The following is a 14,289-nucleotide window of genomic DNA, read 5'->3' as shown; positions in this document are numbered from 1 at the left end:
GTATGGTGCTACCTTCCACAGGGGAAAGATGGGGAAGGGAAAAGGGGGGCGGGGAGGGAAGGGGGCCCAGATTATTCCAATGAAGGACAGCACTCAGCTGTGCAGTGCAAACCAAACAAAAGCAGCCGCAGTGGCTGCTTGGAATTTGGTCAGAAAAGAAGTACCTGATACAACCTGACCGCGTTTGTCTACTCAGCTAAAAGGTGTCTCGGCCCTTCTCGCAAGGTATAACCATTTGTAATTCCAGTGCAATCATCTGAACGCCCTTCTAACAGCATCCCATGGGGTAACGGCTCAGAGAAGGTACCCGCTAAGAATGTAGCTGAAGTGGGAGAATGAAAGCTTAATGAAGAAGATACATGTACCAAAAAAGATCGAGTACTTTTTCATGTCTTGCTGAGTGTTTGACCACAAAGATATGTTAAGTAAAGGAATCTCCTCTTTCTGCTGTTCCAACAGCACTGGAATGATGCCTTCTGTCACACAGGGAACCATGCCCTGTTTGGACACGAAGCAAAGATATGAATACTTTAAGGAACTGCAAGCCACGAGCCAGTCCGTTATCAGTTCTGCATCGTTTTATGATTCAACAGCCCTGTAAAATCTCTCCACGTAAGTTCTACTCACATAAAGAAAGATGTGGGCCACAGCACCTTCTATGACAAAGTCTCCAACAAAAATCTTTTACGTTCTCAAGGGAGTCTCCTGGTTGTAAAAGGAGAAAGGCTCCCAAGCAACAACAAGAGTTAGATGAAAGAGAGAGACTGAAAAGAGCAGAGCCTCTGCCATTCTGTACCTTGGATCCTGTATTGCTCTAATATTTTGGAAAAGGAAGGAGATATAAAAAGAGGTATTCTTACAAAAATACAAAACAACTTAAGTTGGCTGCGTAAGAATTTGGCAACCCAAAATCCAGCAGGTTAGCTTACTCTTTTGGTAGCACTCTGCCCTAGCCAATATTCTGGTGTGCATCTGTGAGAAGCACTCATGCTCTGGGAATAAACATCACATAACCGTTTTGTGCAGAATGGGACTAGCCACCCTTAATACAGTTCACCTGGTAATATGTTGACCTGCACTCCTGGTTTAAAACCACTGGACATTTGGGCCAGACACCTATCTTCTATGGCCCAAGACAACCTAGCAGCCATGAGAAGCTACCTGTCTCTCTAAGAATTTCATAAAGTTAATTTTTACTTCAGAAAGTATCAATCAATATTTAAGGTGAATCAGATATCTTCGTTGAATGTCTGTGGTATGGTTCCAGCTCTAGCACATTCTATGCTCCACTTACAGAAGGTGGAAACTTCTGTTTAAAAGAATGCTGCTCCACAGCAATGTGCACAGAGGAACAGAACTAACACTGCCATCACCTTCAGCAACACGGCTGGAGAAACATGCAATGAGCACACTGCAAAACTCACAAAGGTGACAACTGAACATCATCTCAAACCAAAGCTTTAGGACACAGTAGCAAGTAAATACATATATATTTTAAACTGTTGCAGTAGATGCGTACAGAGAATTTTCTCCAATGCATTTTAGTAACAGCCATTCTTTTACTGCCCCCTGAGCAAAAATGTTTGTATCTGAGGTTCTTTTTTTTTCCTAAGGAATTAATCATCCTAAAAGAATTTTAGATGAGCAAAAGTATAAATTTTTTGTTAGATCTGATGCTTACCATGAATTTAGAATAGAACAAGAAGGAGCAAAATACAAGCAACAGATGGCTCTTTACCAAGGCAAAACTAGCACACAGCAAAGGAGCATCTGCTCTTGGGTGTTAGGACCAGCAGATGGCTACTTTGGTCAACACTGGCATCCTTCTTAACTCTAAAAAGTGCAAGAAATTACAAGCTGCAACTTCAAGTACTTCAGGATCTACACTCCATCTAATCTTTGTCAGCCTGTTCAAGATAAAATGCAAACTTGAAGCCTCTAGTGCTCTAAAAGGCCTGTAATTCAAGCCACAGAGTACATCTTCCTCCTAATGTTCTTGCACTTTAGTTTTCTCTTGCTAAGTAACCTCACTAGCACTCAAACAGAACCATGGAACAACAGCAGCAGCACACTTCTACGTGAAAACCCAACTTGCTCTCAAGCTCATTCTCCTTGAAGGTTCATCAGAGCACAGACTTCTCATTCATGGCAAAATGACTTTTGCAATCCAATTTAATTTGTACTTTTGACAACTCCTGACTGAAGCAGAGGATCTTCCAAAGTAGTGGTACAACGATGAGTCATCACAAGTTCCCCAAAGAAAAACTAAACACTGAGCTCAAGTGATGTTAGCCAATGGGATGGAGAAAAAAGAAAGAAAATTTTAAATGCAAACTAGGGGGTTTGGAACATAATGAGCACTCTATCTCCCCAACAATTTTATCAGAGCATGCACATACATATTGTGTTGAAGTTACACAGGAAAATCTACGTGATAAAATTTACTGAGACAAAAATACAGCAGTAACTCAGAAACAAAAGAAATCCTCTTAAGGAGATTTAGATGAACGTGACTTTTGTAAACAGCAATATCTCCGGGTACTTTATATGATCTGTTCAAGAATAATTCTACAGTGACTACAGAGAGCAGATTCTGAGGAGTTCAGCTGTACTAGAGCCAAACAAGAATAAATTTTCCTAACAGAAAAAAAAAAAAAATCATCACCAGCTTACAACAGCTCACCCTGAAACCATTTCCTAAATTGTTCTTCAAGACCTTCAGGGCATGTCTATATTTGTGGCTCTTCAAATCTTGTGGTTTTCGTCCTTGGCTATATGAGAGTGTTTTTCACTCTCTTTTCCTGCACATATCCTTTGGCATGTTTGCAGATATGAAAAGCGACCCACACAACTGTAAATAAAGAGCCATGAGCTCAGAAAGAGAGATGCAATTGGCCATATTCTAACACACTGACGTTTCTTCTGATCCTGGCTGAGAAGTCAATACAGTAGTAAATGTACCAGCACGCAGCTAGAAACTATCCTAGAAATGGACATTCTCTGAGAAAATCTTCCCCTAAAAAGAAAGGAAGAATTTAAGACCATGAGCACGTCATAGAAAATCACCTCCATTCGACACGTAAACCCACTTCTACTGGAATCAGAGGCGCTATTTTGCCTAATTGGAGGAAAAAGAAATCATTCTGTTTGCAACATGTATGCTCTGTGTCTGTCAGCCAGTTTGAACAATCCAAGTCCCAGCGTTTCCAGGGACAACAATCCTCCATTTTAAACACCGGTGAACTTCAGACAAAGATCCCATTTGCTAAGTCTCTACACAACTGTTAGTCTCTTCGGATGCATTAACTTCTACTGTCAGCAAGATTATTTAAAAACTAAACTTCTACTAAATTGTAGTACTTGATCTCATTCCCATTCCCTTCATGCCCTCAAGTCAGGCACCCGATTTCTGTCTTTCACCCGAAGCCCAGAGGTTGCCAGCAGCCATGAGAAAGAGCACTGCAAGGGATGAAACAGTCAGCCGTTGGGATGTCTTAGGAAAATACTTCTGAGCAAACCAATCTGGGGTTTAACCAAAGCACTCTGGTGACTAAAGCCATGGGATAGGTGCTGTTGGGTACTGTGTCAGCTTCCACGAGTTACATCAAGCCCTTTCCAGATATGTGGCTATTCTGAGTTTCCAGTTTCTCTCAGAAAAAGACTTGCAAAGAAATTCCCTGGAATCTGGGCCCCAGAGAGGGTGATGGGGTAGAGAGGAGGAGGGAAAGAGGGTATTTAAGGTGCTCACACCAAAGCCATGTGACCAATGCAAAGGTAGTCAGGAAAAAAAGCAGATTTTTTATAATAAATAAACCATCCAAGCTGCATTAGTGTTCCAGATATGTACTCAACAAGACCCTCTCCCAATCACAAACCAGCAAGAATGGGACATGAAAACTTATTCCGACAGCTAATGGCACAGTCTCTTTGAACTGTGGAGAGAGGATATGCTGATTAAGGCCCACCCTTCTTTGTGTTTCTTATATATATATGCAACAGCCATGCCCCCCACCTGCCACATCTTTATGGTATAGAAGATCCATCGGAGAAAAGACCGACAGTATCCCTTCTTCAATGAAAAAACTTCCTGATTAGTAATATTTTTGCACAGGCGTGAAAGTAAGTGGGAACTTTCAGACTCAGGAATGAACACGTTAGCTGCAGTTTTTCCCATCCTCTTACTTCACTGAACACAAGTCCCATAGGGCCTGCGTTCCTTTGGTAGAAAACATAGTCCACACTATGGCCTCCAGACCAACACAGTGGGTACCAGCATCTCCTCTTCCACTTCTTCGCTACCTCCCTGAAGCTCACCCAACTGTATCTTTTACCACTATGAAGCTATTCCCGTGGGAAATTTACATTTATGCAGTATTATTCATAGCCCTAAAAGTCTTCTGTGCAGCCTGAAGTCAGAGAGACATCAGACACCTCAAAAATACGTAGTTTTATCCATACTGGTGGGATGAGGGTGGGACCTGTTGGATTAACAAACCCCTGACATTGCCGTTCTATTTACACATCAAACAAAAGAAAACAAATTAAAGTCAAGTTAAGAGTCTGCCCCAAGGATAATACAAATTACCAACCAACCAAAAAAAAAAAAAAAAAAGATTAAAAACAAGCAGCAACTTTTATATAAAATTAATAAAAACAAAGGACAAATGAAAAAAGAAATTGTCAGTAGCATCTATCGCCTCTCTGCATCTGAACTGCACTTACACAAACTAGTCCATTAGTACAGCAGCTTGCTAGAAATTGACTTTGGTTCAAGCTTAGTTTTAAAAAAATAAAACATAAAAAAATCAAAAACACATTAGAAACGGTGGACGGACATTTGTTAGTTTCCCTGCTTGCAGTTCACTAGTTTTGAAGATACGGGGATAACTGGTTTAAATATTCAGTAAAACAGGAAGGTGGAGAGTTAAGAGATGAACAGAGCAAAACCAAGGCAGTGGGGGGGGAGAGATAAGGGATTCTGCCACTTGAGTGCAAACACAAATCCCACGTGCTCAGGTCGCCAACCAAAGCACATGTAGAGTTTAAAGTTGCTGCCATCTGGATCTTGGATGAGAAACTCCAGGATCCCCCTGAATCATCAACAAAATGAACATAGCTGCATTAGCTCATTATTTCTGAACACTCTGGTGACAACAGGAAAGAGGGTGGGGGGAGGGAACTCTTCTTATACCCTTGCTAGCTTAAAGAAATCTAGTTTTAAACACATGGCAGAAACCTTTAAATCCATCCAGAATGGAAGTTCAAAGTGAACTGCATTGCAGTGATCCAGTCTTCTCTTTTCAAAAGTCTTTTTGGTTCAGATACTAGATTGTATATTTAAAGAATATACAGATCTACGTTCTGTACAGTCCGTTATTCTTCCTCATCCACATGAATATTCTTTGCTGCATGGATCAGAATCAATCAGTTACAGTGGCAGGTAAGTCCCGATGCTCCGCTCAGAGATGCTTACTGCCGTTTCTACATAGCTAGCAGCATCACAGCTCAGAGACTACACGAGATCACCAAGGTATGTGCAAAAACAGAGACAACTCTGTTGTGTTGGCATCAAAGATGGCAGCTTCTGTTCTTACAGTTTTGGTGCGTCTTTCTTTTCCTAGAAAATTCTCCTAAATAATACAATGTTGGATATGTTAGAAACCAATGAAGAAGAATGCTGCTCTGCTTAGGGAGAGCCAGGCCTTTTGAAATTCCGTACCAATTCATCTGGTAGAAATCTAGGACGGTAAATTCTGCTTTATGTACTTCCAATTAGCTTGAGTAACTTGATATTCTAAAATATTTGTGTACGTTCAATTCAACAGGACAAAAGAGCCATCAGTATGCCACACAACCTAGACTCAGGAGGTTAAATTCCACTCTCTGAAGTAAGGAGAAACCACGCGCATGAAGCTAAGTGTAAAGCTTGGCCATTTTGTCTAAGCAATCAAGAGAAGGAGAACTGTGGTTCACAACTAATTCCTACCTCTGCACGAAGAGCAGAGACCAGCCTGGAACTTTGCACGCAACGATCCCTACCGCTACACTGAGCTTCCTGCACAAGCGATGGAAATGAATCCTTCTGACCCCCCTAAGTAGACGTTAGACAAATTTAAGGATGAGGAAACTGTTCAAAACGTTCCCAGAAGATTAGGACAGAAAGTCTCTTTGTGCTCATTCTTCCTCTCCACCCTCCCGCCCTCCCCCCATGGTGTGGGAGCTCGCTGAAAATAATCCAGGAGCAATAGACAAATGCGTCCAAACTATATATATAAAAATAATAATAATAATAATCATAATAATAATAATAGAGATACACCAGTAATACAGGCCTGCCTAAATTGTACCAGTTAAGAAAGGAACCCCCAATAAGATTGATACGATTATAAACACCTTGTATGACATAATGGCCTGTACAACAGACCAATAAAATGATAATTAAAAAAGAAAGATATTTAGACCAAAAAGGAACAAGAAATCCCCGTCCTATGTTTGAACTGATAACCCACCTTAACTTGTCATTGTGACTGCTGGAAATGATAAGTAGTCCTTTCACTTTTTTTGTGTTTTTTTTTTGTTGTTTTGTTTTGTGGTTTTTTTTGTTGTTTTTGTTTTTTTTGTTTTTGTTTTTTTTTACATTTTTGGTTAGAAAGTTCTCCGATCCATGAAGCGATCCTGAAAAGACAGTGTTTATTATAAAATTAGGCAAATGTCTGTCCCAGCTTTAAATCCTTCCTGTTTTGCTTTTGTTTTCGTTTCTTTTTTTGTTTTGTTTTTGTTTTTCTTTTTTAATATTTCTCCTTCTCTCCCTTGTCCCCAGCAACATGGCGAGAGGATGACCATCACATTTTTCAGTTCATAAACCCCACTGGCAGCCAATCCCACTGCACAGTGAAAAAGGCTGCTGGCAGCACAGCTCAGCCCAGCTCACTGTGCCTTGGAGGCAGTAGTGGTGGTGGACGTGGCCCCGCTCGCAGAGGCCACAGTGAGGAGAGAGTTCTGGATGGACTCGGCTGAGGTGGAGGTGGCATGAAGGCTGGCGACTGGTCCAGAGGCCCCTGCGGAGGCTGCAGCTGCAGAGACCAAGCTAACTGGGTTGCTGGTGAGCAGAGAAAGGTTCTGAGGGTTCAGGAACAGAGGGGCAGTTACGATGTTAGGAGTACCTCCAGCATTGGCAAACACCAAGTTTCCAGATGCATCCAGTGATGTTATTGGAAGAGAGCCACTAGATGCAAGAGCTAAAAAATGGAGAATTAAGCAGGGAGGAGATAACATCAGTAGTAAACAACATTGCAAAATGTGCAGAGCCCTGCTGCTTTTAGGCACTTTCCTTCTCTCATGTGAACGCTCCCTACACCACCAAAGACAGACATCGTATGTAACTTCATTTTTTTAAAATGACATCTCCTTCAGAAGGCTGGATAAGACCTTGCAGATATTAAAATGCTTCTGTCACCTGCTCCTAATTCCATCAAGCTTTTCTTCAGTTCTTTTACTGCAACACCGCTCTATGTTTTCTGTCAAAGAAGAACCTGTGCACTCAGGTAGCTTGTATCTGAAAGGGTTGAGATGTGTGTTCACTTGAAACAACAGTTATCACAAGATGAAGGTCAAGTAACCTTGAGAGTAACTTTTTAAATTATGACATATAAATGTGGTTACAACTTACTCTCACAAGGCTACAGGCTTCAGTCTGTCTTAGATTATGATCTCATATATTTATCTGTGACACTTTGTGAAACGGTTCTTTCTTGGACCCTGCAAACAAGATTTGTTAAGCTGCTTTAGAAGATCACAGAATCAATCACAGAACTGTAGGGGGTTGGAAGTGAGATCATCTAGTCCAACCCCCAAGATGTTTGAATACATAAGCTTAGCTAGATGTTAAGGTACCCGCACCAACTTCTTCCCTCCCACACAGATGACCAACTATGAACTGAGAACAACTCTTAAAAGTCAGTGGAAATTTTTGACTGTATGGCAGTTCCAAAATAAAGCTTTACTCCTCCAAGTATGGATTTATAAATTTAAAGTTCTACGTAAGGACTTTCTGGGGTAGGATTTTTTTCACTCGTTTAAAAGACATTTGAGAACAAGAATCCAGGATCAAGTGTTTCTCAGAAGTGCTCTACTGCAGATCTCAAATCAGTGCAACCCTGCTCAAGCTTATGTTAGAAGGGCTATAAAAAGCCTATCTCCAACCTGCTGAAGACACGTGTGCCTCTAAGACTATGGGGGGAAGACAAGAAAATAAATTCAGATCACATACGGCATGTTAAAGGCCTTCTGTGAATCTCTACAAGATTATACATTCTTCTAACCTATTTGCTGAAGCTGTACCTGCTCTTAAAACTGTGGTACAGAAAATGAATTTGGGCATCTGAATTTTGAAAAACCACTAGTCTGACAACACTTATGTCCAGTTCTGAAGAGTCAGCATTCTTTTTTTGGTAGAGAACAACAAAGCTAAGGAAGTACAACAGTGATGCATTAAGAAGAACTTTACTGACCTTGAATAGTTGCCAGTGTACTGTTGCTCATCAGGGCTGGGCTGAGAGCACCACCTAATGTCCCTGGATTGAGACTGAGTAAGGCACCTCTGCAGGAAGCAAGATCATGGAAGAAAGACAAAGGGAGAGAGTGTTACTTTTAAGAAAAGATGACCATTGTTTAGAATCACATGATCATATTAAAGAAAAAAATAGGGGGGAGGAGAAGGGAGGGGGGAATGGGACATAGAGGATTAAGTCCTAATTCTACTTTTTAGTCTATTTTATTTTTAATTTGATGATAACTTGAGCAGATGTTGCCTTTCAGCTCTGTGGTTAGCAATATGTCTGAAGTATGGGCACTGTAACTACAAGTTGGATTGATTGTAATGATAAAATATTCCTGTAATGTTTTTTTGGGGGGGAACTGTAACTCATTAGATAGCTATCATTACCTCCTAGATTCAGATAATGAATTGAATAAAGATGTCAATCAAGAGGAATTGATGAAACAAAGAGCCATCTCTCAAAACAATGCTTATTAAAATGAAAACTTCACCAATACATATTATGCATCGTTACAGCTTCTTGATGGAGAAATGAATACGGAGGTTATATACTTGTTCGTGGGCCTAGAACAACTCTTCCCTTTGAGATGGTTGTATAATTTCTGATCAGTTGCAGCTCTTCAGTCAAACTCAGCATGATGCAAAGATGACTTTGCAAATAACAACCTGCAACACAGCTTTTTCATCTGTAAAATGAAAACTGCTTTTGTGTACCCTGATGGGAATGGTAAATCTACCGTCTGTAAGCAAACCTTCAGAACTTCAGGTAAAAGACACTAAATCTGCCAAATGCCCTACCAGAAAATAGCGACACATAAAAGAACACACAAATTATTCCAAGAATTCTCCTTCCCTCTCCTACCACTTAACCTGCAAAGGTGTGAAAAATTCATCCTTACCCAGCTGCAAACTGTGAGGATGCCATCAAGCCTGGGTTTAGTCCTGCTGCAGCAGCCATGGCAGCAAGACTTGCATTTGCAGGCAACTGTGCAGCTCCTTGTAATGCGGCTGCTGCTGCTGTTTGCAACCCTGATGCTGTTACCATCACCTGGCTGGTCCCAAGAGGGGAGGACAAGGGAGTGGAGGTTGTCTGTGTTGTGCTGGTCTCGCTGGCACTGGATGCCTCTGAAATGGAGGCTGAGGCAGAAGGGGAAGGACTCAGGGAGGGTGATGTCACTGCTGAAGAAGCTGGAGGTGCCGTTGAAATCACTGTTGCTGTGTTGTTGGAGGTGGTTTCTGTTGTGCCTAAAAGATTGAGTCTGGTTATATCAGTACAAAAGCCAGATATAACTGAGCAGAAACCAACCACTAACCACTTGAACTGAGCTGCACATCCAACCGAAAGGAAGACAAACACATGTATCTTCTTCAAGAACTTTGGTTCTGCTGAGTTTGGGTCTCAGTCTGCAATGGAATGAGACTTCAAGAGGAGGCTGAGGAGATCTAGAAGCCAGCAATAGGAGGCAGCACCTTTCATTTCATTATCACCTGCGTTTGTTTCCCCAGGAAAGTTAATCAAATGATCACAAAGACTGAAGTTTCAGAGTGGAGTAACAAGAAACAATGACAAGGATGCCCTGGGATACTTGTGTGACTGCTCCTGTGATAAAGAAAGACTTTCTGAATAATTTGAAAGGGGAAAATAGGTTAATGCAGGGGGGCAAGGCAAATCTGCCCAGGAGCTTTGTTTAAAGTCAAGAGAAGAGGAATGCTTGGAACCAACATACAAAAGATGAGTTCACAGTATCTCAAAGGTATTTCATCTATTGTAAAAGCATTTTTCTTTCCTATTTTCCAGTTTCAGCCAAGTAGATTATGGATACCTGTATGAAACTTTTTTGCATCTCATTATGCAGAGCATACAGTAAAATCCAATAACTACTTTACACAAAACTTAGGCAGTTTTGTATAAACTCGCAGACAGTTCTAAATTTCTCCCGGATAACTACAACGAAGGACACTAGAAATCCAACAAAATCTTTACCTCTATAAAACCTAAATTACTTGTTTGGCATCATAATTTACCTGTCAACTAAAAATAAATGAATTGCAAAGAAGCTAGCATGGCATGCACCTTACCTGTGACTGACAAACTAGTTACAGCAGGACTGGTCAGAGGGAGCACAGGATTGACAGTCAGGGTAGTAGCTGCACTGCTAGTCACAAGGCTTGGCGTGGTTGCCACCTGGAGGTCAAAAAAGAACACAACTGCTCAACTGACAAAAGCAGTTAGCTACCAGACTTGCATTTCTTTCTTCCCATCCTCAGCTGAGGAAATTACTGCACATAAACTAACTAGTAATGGATTTTGTAAATCCACTGCTTTAGCATTCAGTGGGCTAGACATACTACCTACTGTTGTTACCAGCAATATCTTTACTCTTAATTAGTCAGCATTAGAAGGGAGGTATTTCTACTATATTCATACTGCCTTAGGACTGCAAGTTGGCCCTCCACCTATCCTTACCCGCCAAAGACAGAGAACCTTGTTTAACAGAGCCACTCTTGCAGAAAGAGTTACAAAAGATACTATTAATGTATGGTGTTTCCTTTGTTTAAGCATCTTTTCAGCTACAAATCCCTTTCTCCAATAAAATGATTGAGAGGCCACAGCATTAGCAAAGATATTTAGGGTAATTTTAGTGTTTACATGGATAAATAGTATAACGTTTCACATTTACTCAACCAACGTATGAGCTTTAATTTTCTAAGTTTCCTTATGTCAGAAGAATGACATTAGCTTATTTAACATGTGGACAGCTTAGTACAAGCAAGCTACAAATAAACTGCAGATATCGTGGAGAAAATACGCCATAAGAACTAAAGGCTGGAGAAATACGCTTATAAACAAAAATCAAGGGAAAAAAAGAAAAAGGACTTTTTATGGAGAAGAAATAGTGTCTAACAGTAATATCTGAAGGCTGCTTTACACCAATGAGAGAAATTAATACTTTAAAATTACCCAAGAGAACACAGCTAAGAATACAGGTTAGGACCTTCCTCCTTTCCCATCTCTTACCGAAGTCCATTATCAGAGAAATTTCTCTCATGCTGCATATCCTCTTATAGGAAGCCAAATGCTTTATGCATTTTAAACAAGGCTGGGGCAACTGGGACAGGCCTAAGAGCTTTCCGTCCATCTCAAATAGTCTATGAAATAAAGAACAACTGCATATACAGTACACTTCCCACTAACGCAGCCTACACATCACATCTGTCAACTGTCCATTGGACAGTTAAGGCCAAAGTCACAATCAATATTTCAGGGCAGCGAATGACCTAAAATTAATACAGCTCACCCTTGTGGTTACAGTGACTGACTTAAGCCAATGCAAAAGGAGGTTACAATCAAAAGGAGCATTCCCCTCCAATCCTGCCACAGAGCTGTAGTGCAGTCAGGGTGGAAGTTAGATTGGTTATCCAGACATACTACTAGAAATTAATCATTACTGTTCACATGGTTAATTTGTAGTCAAATTAGTAAACAGAGTCCAATCATCCTACAGACGAATAGTCTCCAGAGCTGACACAAGCAATCAACAGAGCATACAGCCAGTGAAGACTAAGGGGTGGTGAGGGAGGAATGTCCATCTGAGTGGTAATACCTTAAGAGAAGCCTACAGTGAGTGAAAACACTTAGTGAAACATCATTGATAAAATGGATATCGTTGTTAACATTTCAGTTTCTCATATACAATGGCCATTGTAATGAAAAATAAATTTATGTAGGGAAATTTTCTGAAATTGCAGTCCAAGAATGTTTGCACACTTTCACAGATCTCACTATGTTCTGCTTTGGTAGCGAGGCATGTAGCCTTGCTTTCCAACTGGAAGATGAAAAAAAAAAAGAAAAAAAAAAGGACTAAGTACAGTTAACATATCCCTTTCCCTGAAATGAGAAGTTGCATGCACACATCCTGAGACAAGGATGAGGGGAAAGAATGACACATCACCAAAATTAATGACTTAATGAAGTACTGGAAGATATTAGCTACTACAATGAAGAAGGTGGAATAAATACTACAAAAAGACAACTACGGGCTACATAAATTCCACCACAGTCCTATTAGCATAGCTACTATGAAATCTAATAGCTACTGTTTCTATTTATGAAAACAGACCTCCATGGACATTGGTAGCAAAGGAGCTGAAGGAACCTTGATGCAAGTGTTTTGTTACTCATATTTTCATGAAGTTTGTGTTTACCTGAGGTAAATACAAGTTTGGGAAATTAATTACATGAGTATTAGCTATTTTTTTCCCTTTGTTCCATGCCTTCTTGATATAAATAATTCCTGAATAAACGTGACAACAACAGTAACACTGGACTTATGACTTAAGTCTCCAAATGATATGCTTTAATGCTGCTCACCTACTTGACACTGCAGCCAAAATAAGACAGGAGGGGTAGAACTGCTAAGCATTTTTTATTACTATTATCTTACAAAAACAGTTTCGTCAAGAGAGAAAATCCATATATAAACATGGGCTACTATCTGGCATATTTCTAAAGAAATAACCCAAATGCAAATTTCCTAGCCAGAATACTTAGTCATGAGTTGGCTAAATAAAATGCCCTAAGTGAAGACCTAATTAGTGCCTGATATTTAAGCACTCTCTCGCTTTCATAGTATGCAGGAAAGATATTTAAAATACCAGCAAAAGATAATCTTGTGCAAACAAATCTGCTGTACAAAGAAGATGTAGTACAATTGCCGCAGAACAGAACTTTCTTTTCCAGTGGTCTTTGTCAACGCAGACTCTTGATTCTTACCAGTGAGGTTGGGCAAGGGAAAATTGCTTTGATGGGCGAGCTGCTGGTTCCACCACTGCTGGGTGGGTTGATCCTTTTCTCCTTCTGGCGCCGGTTACAGAACCAAACGCGGATCACCTCCTTCTCCATGTTTAGCTGGTCAGCTATCATGGTGATCTCCTCCGAGGTAGGCTTTTGGTTCTGAGAAAAGGAAACAAATATTTGAAAAGCTGAGAAATTACCTTCAGAAATTTTGCATTACGGCTTCTCCTTCACTAGGCAGAAATATGGATAGGCTATTTATACACAGAATCTGCTCAGTACTATGATCTCTAGAGAGAGATCATAATAGATACTTCTGCCCTACATTTTCCAAGTGACAGTAAAATTTCTACCAGTGGTAAGCTACGTTACTCAGAGACGGGTGATGAAGACAAAGCCCACATGCATCTTTATGAGAGAAAGGGTCTGACTTGTAAGTTTATCCTTCAAAGAAATCTAGGTATTGATAGGAAAGATTTCTTTTAGCATCTCCCATAAAGGGATAGAACATACATCTGCTCATAGAGCTGCACAAAGCATCTAAGAAAAGTAACATAAGGTAGTTAAGAATTGAACATTATGTACACTGAGACTGCTACCCATTCACCCATCCTCAGAAATAGCAATTCTGTTTTATTCTTTTTGATGTGCACAATATCAAGCTTTGAGCTATTGTACAGTACCCTGGGTTGCAAAAAATCACTGAGTCAATGAACTGTAAGAACCAGAGATTTTGGTGGGGTGGTTGTGTGTATGGTTTTTTTTTGTTGTTTTTAAAATTAAAACAGACACTGATCGCATGCTCCTTGGAACAATCTTTGAATTTACTTCCTTCAGTACAAGCATTTTCCTAAATTGTACGGTAATGGCTTCATTATAGCAGATGCAACTTTCAACTATTTCTTTATGGGTTGACCTGAACAGCAACATTACTGAC

At 40.3% G+C, this 14,289-nt stretch overlaps 1 protein-coding gene across 8 annotated transcripts in view; it reads right to left on the bottom strand.

Moving 5' to 3' along the window:
* Window positions 1-5,675: 5,675 nt before the first annotated feature.
* The window catches only part of POU2F1 (POU class 2 homeobox 1), a 108,062-nt gene continuing 99,448 nt past the window's right edge, over window positions 5,676-14,289 (bottom strand). For 5 of the 8 annotated variants that reach the window (XM_065741897.1, XM_065741898.1, XM_065741900.1 and 2 more), the window contains 5 exons: window positions 13,332-13,511; window positions 10,637-10,742; window positions 9,457-9,802; window positions 8,511-8,599; window positions 5,676-7,238 (listed from right to left, as the gene is read on the bottom strand). In XM_065741897.1, the coding sequence (XP_065597969.1) occupies window positions 6,928-7,238; window positions 8,511-8,599; window positions 9,457-9,802; window positions 10,637-10,742; window positions 13,332-13,511 (1,032 nt within the window). In that variant the 3' untranslated portion in view covers window positions 5,676-6,927. Of the gene's footprint in view, window positions 7,759-8,510; window positions 8,600-9,456; window positions 9,803-10,636; window positions 10,743-13,331; window positions 13,512-14,289 lie in introns of all 8 variants that reach the window. The other 3 variants (XM_065741903.1, XM_065741902.1, XM_065741905.1) reach the window with 3 other exon arrangements.

This window comes from Cyrtonyx montezumae, unplaced genomic scaffold (assembly GCF_038088225.1).
Source record: "Cyrtonyx montezumae isolate F1298 unplaced genomic scaffold, pur_monq_1.0 scaffold_3, whole genome shotgun sequence".
In the NCBI taxonomy this organism is placed as follows: Eukaryota; Metazoa; Chordata; class Aves; order Galliformes; family Odontophoridae; genus Cyrtonyx; species Cyrtonyx montezumae.
Note: the sequence above shows the minus strand (reverse complement) of the source record. Positions and strands in the feature narration are given on the sequence as shown.